We start from the raw sequence: 6927 nt of genomic DNA on the forward strand, positions 1-6927 counted from the left end.
TCCAAAACCTATGGGGTGCAGCAAAAGCAGTTCTAAAAGGGAAGTTTATAGCAATACAATCTTACCTCAGGAAACAAGGGAAATCGTAAATAAACAACCTAAACCTACACCTAAATCAACTAGAGAAAGAAGAACAAACAAAACCCAAAGTTAGTAGAAGAAAGAAAACATAAAGATGAGAGCAGAAATAAATGAAATACAGACTAAGAAAACAATAGAAAACATCTATGAAACTAAAAGATGGTTCTTTGAAAAGATAAACAAAATTGATAAACCTTTAGCCAGACTCATCAAGAAAAAAAGGGAGAGGACTGAAATCAATAACATTAGAAATGAAAAAGGAGAAGTTACAACAGACACCACAGAAATACAAAGGACCATAAGACACTACTACAAGCAACTATACACCAATAAAATGGACAACCTAGAAGAAAGGGACAATTTTGTAGAAAGTACAATCTCCCAAGACTGAATCAGGAAGAAATGGAAAATATGAATAGACCAATCACAAGCACTGAAATTGTAACTGTGACTCACAACAAACAAAAGGCAAGGAACAAATGGCTTCACAGGCAAATTCTATCAAACATTTAGAGAAGGGTTAACATCTATCCTTCTGAAACTATTCCAAAAATTGCAGAGGAAGGAAAACACCCAAACTCATTCTATGAGGCCACCGTCACCCTGATACCAACACCAGACAAAGATATCACAAAAAAAGAAAACTACAGGCCAATATCAATGATGAACATATACACAAAAATCCTCAACAAAATACTAGCCATCTGAATCCAACAATACCTTATAAGGATCATAAACCATTATCAAATGGTATTTATTTCAGGTGTGCAAGGATTTTTTAATATCCACAAATCAATCAGTGTGATACAGCACATTAACAATTTGAAGAACAAAAACCATATGATCATCTCAATAGATGCAGAAAAATCTTTTGACAAAATTCAACACCCATTTATGATAAAAACTCTCAAGCAAGTGGGCATAGAGGGAACATACCTCAACATAATAAAGGCCATATATGACAAACCAACAGGTAACATCATACTCAGTGGTGAAAAACTGAAAGCATTTCCTCTAAGATCAGGAACAAGACAAAGATTTCCACACTTTGTTCAACATAGTTTTGGAAGTCTGAGCCACAGCAATCAGAGAAGAAAAAGAAATAAAAGGAATCCAAGAGACCAATCCATTAGAGATCTAAATGGAATACTGGATACTATAAAACACCTAGAGGAAGTAATAGGTAGGACAATTTTTGACATAAATCCCAGCAAGATCCTTTTTGACCCACCTCCTAGAGAAATGGAAATAAAAACAAAAATAAACAAATGGGACCTAATGAAAATTAAAAGCTTTTGCACAGCAAAGGAAACCATAAACAGGATGAAAGACAGCCCTCAGAATGGGAGAAAATATTTGCAAATGAAGCAACTGGCAAAGGATTAATCTCCAAAATTTACAAGCAGCTCATGCAGCTCAATATCAAAAAAACAAACAGCCCAATCTAAACATGGACAGAAGACCTAAATAGACATTTCTCCAAAGATATACAGGTTGCTAACAAACACATGAAAGGATGCTCAACATCACACTAATCATTAGAGAAATGCAAATCAAAACTACAATGAGGTATAACCTCACACCAGTCAGAATGGCCATTATCAAAAAATTTACAAACAGTAAATGCTGGAGTGGGTGTGGAGAAAAGGGAACCCTCTTGCACTGTTGGTGGGAATGTAAATTGATACAGCCACTTTGGAGAACAGTATGGAGGTTCCTGAAAAAACTAAAAATAGAAATACCATGAGACCCAGCAATCCCACTACTAGACATATACCCTGAGAAAACCATAATTCAAAAAGAGTCATGTACCCCAATATTCATTGCAGCTCTATTTACAACAGCCAGGACATGGAAGCAACCTAAGTGTCCATCGACAGATGAATGGATAAAGAAGATGTGGCACATATATACAATGGAATATTACTCAGCTATAAAAGGAAACGAAATTGAGTTATTTGTAGTGAGGTGGATGGACCTAGAGTCTGTCATACAGAGTGAGCTAAGAAAGAGAAAAACATATACCGTATGCTAACATACATATATGGAATCTAAAAAAATATATATGGTTCTGAAGAACCTAGGGGTAGGACAGGAATAAATACACAGACGTAGAGAATGGACTTGAGGACACAGGGGTGGGTGAAGGGTAAGCTGGGACGAAGTGAGAGAGTGACGTGGACATATATATAGTACCAAATGTAAAATAGATAGCTAGTGGGAAGCAGCTGCATAGCACAGGGAGATCAGTTCGGTGCTTTGTGACCACCTAGAGGGCTGGGATAGGGAGGATGGGAGGGAGACGCAAGAGGGAGGAGATATGGGGATATATGTATATGTATAGCTGATTCACTTTGTTATAAAGCAGAAACTAACACACCATTGTAAAGCAATTATACTCCAATAAAGATGTTAAAAAAATTGTCTTTTCCTATATAAAATAAAAAGATTACTTTTTTAATTAGTTTGAGATAGGGTGGCCAACTGTCCTGGTTTACCTGGACTGTGGAGTTTCCCAGGATGTGGAACTTTTCAGTGTTACAACCCGGACAATCCTGGACAAATTGGGACAATTGGTCATCTTAGTTTGAGGTTAAAGAAATCAGCTTCTTTTTTGTTGTAAGTTTTTGTCTAACATTTGAACTATTTCTGGACATTGGTGAAGAAGAAGAATGCTAAGATTATTTGAACATGAATTCCCTTGAGTGCTGCTGGTGAACTGGATCAATATATAATTATATACCTTTTTCATTTTGGCATAATTTCAGATTTACAAAAAAGTTGCAAGAATAAACAAGGAATTCCTGAATACCTTTCACCCAGATTTCCCATTTTACTACTTTTGCTTTCTCCCTCTCCTTTTCTCTTTCTGTATTTTTAATTGGTGTGTGTGTGTATTTATATATAACATATATAATTATTTTTGAGAGTAAGTTGCACGATGCTGCTTTAACCTTAAATACTTGAGTGTGTATTTTTTGCAAACAAAGATTTATCTTACATAATCACAGTAAGATTATCAATGCTACACACACAATACTATTCTCTAATCTCTAGATTTTATTGAGATTTTTGTCATTTTTCCTGTATTGGTCTTTATAGCAAAAGAAAATCCAAGATCATGCTTTGGATTTAGTTGTAATGTCTTTCTAGTCTACTTTAATTTGGAAGAGTTCCTGAGTCTTTGTATCTCATAGCATTGATATTTCTAAAAACTACAGACCAGTTATTTTGTAGAATGTCCCTCATTTTGAATTTGTCTGCTGTTTCCTTATGATTCCTACTTTTTTTATTTTTATTTATTTTTATTTTTTATTTTTTTGGTGGTATGCGGGCCTCCCTCTGCCGTGGCCTCTCCCGTTGCGGAGCACAGGCTCCGGACGCGCAGGCCCAGCGGCCATGGCTCACGGGCCCAGCCGCTCCGCGGCATGCGGGATCCTCCCAGAGCGGGGCGCGAACCCGGTTCCCCTGCATCGGCAGGCGGACGCGCAACCACTGCGCCACCAGGGAAGCCCCTGATTCCTACTTTTGATAGGAATATCACTGAAGTGATGCTAAGTGCATCATATCAAGAATCATATGCTGCTGATTATTTCCATAACTGGCAATGTTAACTTTGATTATTTGGTTAAGGTGGTGTCTACCAGGTTTTCCCACTGTAAAATTACTATTTTACCTTTTGTAATTTGAAAAGTATCTTGTCTCTCCCACCATACTGCCAGAATCAGAAGTCAGCTTAAAAAAAAAATCACTCAACATCATATCAAAAGTATTTCCAAATACTATTTATAAGCATTGTTTTAATAACCATGGAGGTGCTTAACTGTTTTCTGAGGGTTAGACATTTAGGTTATTTCCAGTCTTTTATTGTTATTTAAAAAGATAGTGCTGCTATAAACACATTTTTATATAAAGTTTTTATGTGTTCAGGGTTATTTTCTAAGATAAATTCTCAATGTAGCATTACCAGGACCAAGGGAATATTTTTAAGGTTGTTGATATACTTTGTAAAAGTGCTTTTCAAAAGAATTGTACCAATTTACATTTCCACCAATAAAAAATGAGATTGCTCTACTTTTTAAAAAGGTATTGTCTTTGGGGATATACTTTGAGACTCATTATCTACAGGGTTTAGCATGCATTGATGAATCTAGCCAGAATAAGTTGTTACTGTGACTGTTGACAAATGGTGATTTTCTAATCATCATTCCTTAGTTGGCTTTCTGCTGTAGGTGGAAAAAGCCAATATTCCCTTGGCTTTCCACTGTAGCTGTTCCTTCCCCCTTCTCTAGTTGTTTATATCAATGTAGACTCTTGCCTTCTTATTTTATTCAGTAAACTTGAATTCTTACTATCATTTGTTTTCAATGCTCAAATTGTCCCTGATTTGGCTAGTAGGAGTTTCCTCAGACTGGCTTTTGTGTCCTTCAGGCATGTCCCTATCATTCTTTGAGGACTTCCTTACTTTTTAGCATAATAAGGTATCCAAGGCTCATCTTGTTCTTTCTCTGCCCTAACTCTGGAATCAGACATTTTTCTGAGGAGCACTGGTTCCTTTTAGTGGAGATCGATATTGCAGTCCAGGATCTGGACACTGGATTTGCTCCTTGCTACTGGAGTGCCATTGCTTCTGGCCTTATCAAGTAACACAGCTGAGAAATTAAAAAAAATATATATATATATATATAATATATATACTTATAGTATGTGTATGTGTGTATATATATATACACGCATGCATGCACATATGTATATAGACACATCACATTTATATTCATTTTTATATATTTAGCTATCAAGATGTATTAAAACTCATGAGTTCACACTGATATCTCCTTAAATTTCAATCTAACGCTTCTACTTCCAATACAACATTCTTTTTCTCTTTCCATATTTCATACAAAGCCTGGCTCCCATTTTCCACCATAATATTGTATTTATTTGTTCAATCCTAAGATGTACAAAGAGTTTCAGAATTGCTAATCGATGCCTCTGCAACGCCAGACTTTAATATCTGTTTACAGTTTTTGTTGTTATTTTAGCCTAAGGGCATATAGTCCAAATGCTATGATCAAAAGTTTCTTGGGTTAGTTCTTTTTTCCTTCCCCCTTCTTTGGATTATTTTATTCACTTAAAATAAAAGTATTATTTGTTTCTATTTGTATTCAATTTGGAGAGGTTTTCTGTCCTTGTGGATTTTTATTTATTTTCTTTTTTTCTTTGAGTATGTGAAACATTGATATGTTTCCAACAATCAAATCTGTGCAAAAAAAGGCATATTCAAAGGAGTGTGATTTTCTTTCCCACATTGTCTTTGTCCTTTCCACCCAGTTCTCCCCTTATTCTGTAGGTAACCAATCTCATTAGTTTCTGGATTTTCCTTCCTGTTATCTTTTGCCCAAATAAGTACAAGTGTATATATTCTTATTTCCCCTTCTTTCTTACCCAAAAGATGTAATACTATAGATATTCTTTTGTACTTTGCTAAGCATAGAATTTTAAAGCTGAATCAGACCTTTTTGTTTTCTTTCTGAGGTTATTATTTTCTCATTTTTTTGTCTTTTAGACATTGGATCAACAACAGTTCTTCACAGAGGAAGAACTGAAGGAATATGAAAATCTTATCTCCATACAAGAAACTGAACTTAAGAAAAAGGCAGATGAGCTTCAGAAACAAAAAGAAGAGCTACAACGTCAGCATGACCAACTTGAGGCTCAGAAGCTGGAATACCATCAGGTGATATTTTGTAAAAAGGCTTGTGGCATTAAAAAGGATTTTAGGGGCTTTGCTACAAGCCTGTGTTTTTGTAATATATTTCAATTAGCTGTCGTATTTTAAATTTTAGTATTTTTTAAACTGCATTTTTTTTAAACTTCCTTGTTGAATATTAATCTAAATTATAGAACGTGAATATCCCATTTTGGAAAACAATTTTCAGTTAGTTTGTTGTGCATTGTCAAAGGTCATACATATCAGAGAAAATCAAATAATGCTTACTTTTAAGGCATTCTTTTTCCATTCACTAGGTTTTACAGCAGATGGAACAAAAAAAATTACAACAAGAAATTTCCCCATCAGTGCCTGGTGGAGAATCAAAGATCCAGCCACGTATGTAATTTTGTTTATTTGTTTGTTTGAGGAAATTAAAAAATTGAATAAATAGAAATTCACATTTATTACAAATATAATTTCAGATCATTAATATCTGTGCTATTTTCTATTTATTTGTGGAAATAGAGCAATTTGTGTTATAGAAAAATGAAAAAGCCTCTAAAATTTTTATACATCAGTACATTTCAAAAGCTATATAATTTGATAGCCATATGCATGGTGAAATGATTTTTTTCAGTATTATTCATAATTCTTCCTAATCAATTATTGATATTATCAGAGAACATGTTTTTTAATTGTAATCGGTGATTAACTAAACATAGTTAAAAAGCAAATACTCAATATATCTATGTATAAAAGAATATTCAGAATAAAGGAAGATACCTTTAAAATGAGGGCATTTTTTTTTTTTGAACAGGCATTTAAAGTCCGAAGTCCACCAGAACTTAGAATAAAATTGTTACATCATCATGTGTGTCATCTTTTTACCTCCCTTCCTTTTCCTCTGCTCAATAAATATTTTAAAGCATATATGGAATAAAGGAAGATACTTTTTAAATGAGAACGTTTTTTTTTTTCTTTTTGGACACAGATGTTTAAGGATTGAAGTCTACCAGAACCAGGAAGGAAACAAACTCAATACCTGCTCTCATTTTCATACCTCTTTTCTTTTTCCTTTGTTCTCCTTTAGTGATTAATTAAGTGGCTTTATGCCATAATTTAATGAAACTATT

General features: G+C 34.3%; 1 protein-coding gene across 1 annotated transcript in view; it reads left to right on the top strand.

The window, feature by feature from the left end:
- The window catches only part of NUCB2 (nucleobindin 2), a 45275-nt gene extending 39077 nt beyond the window's left edge, over nt 1–6198 (top strand). The window contains exons 12-13 of the mRNA XM_055091627.1: nt 5648–5818; nt 6109–6198. Coding sequence (XP_054947602.1) covers nt 5648–5818; nt 6109–6198 — 261 coding nt within the window. The remainder of the gene's footprint in view (nt 1–5647; nt 5819–6108) is intronic.
- The last annotated feature ends 729 nt before the right edge of the window (nt 6199–6927 follow it).

This window comes from Physeter macrocephalus, chromosome 16 (assembly GCF_002837175.3).
Source record: "Physeter macrocephalus isolate SW-GA chromosome 16, ASM283717v5, whole genome shotgun sequence".
Taxonomy (NCBI): Eukaryota; Metazoa; Chordata; class Mammalia; order Artiodactyla; family Physeteridae; genus Physeter; species Physeter macrocephalus.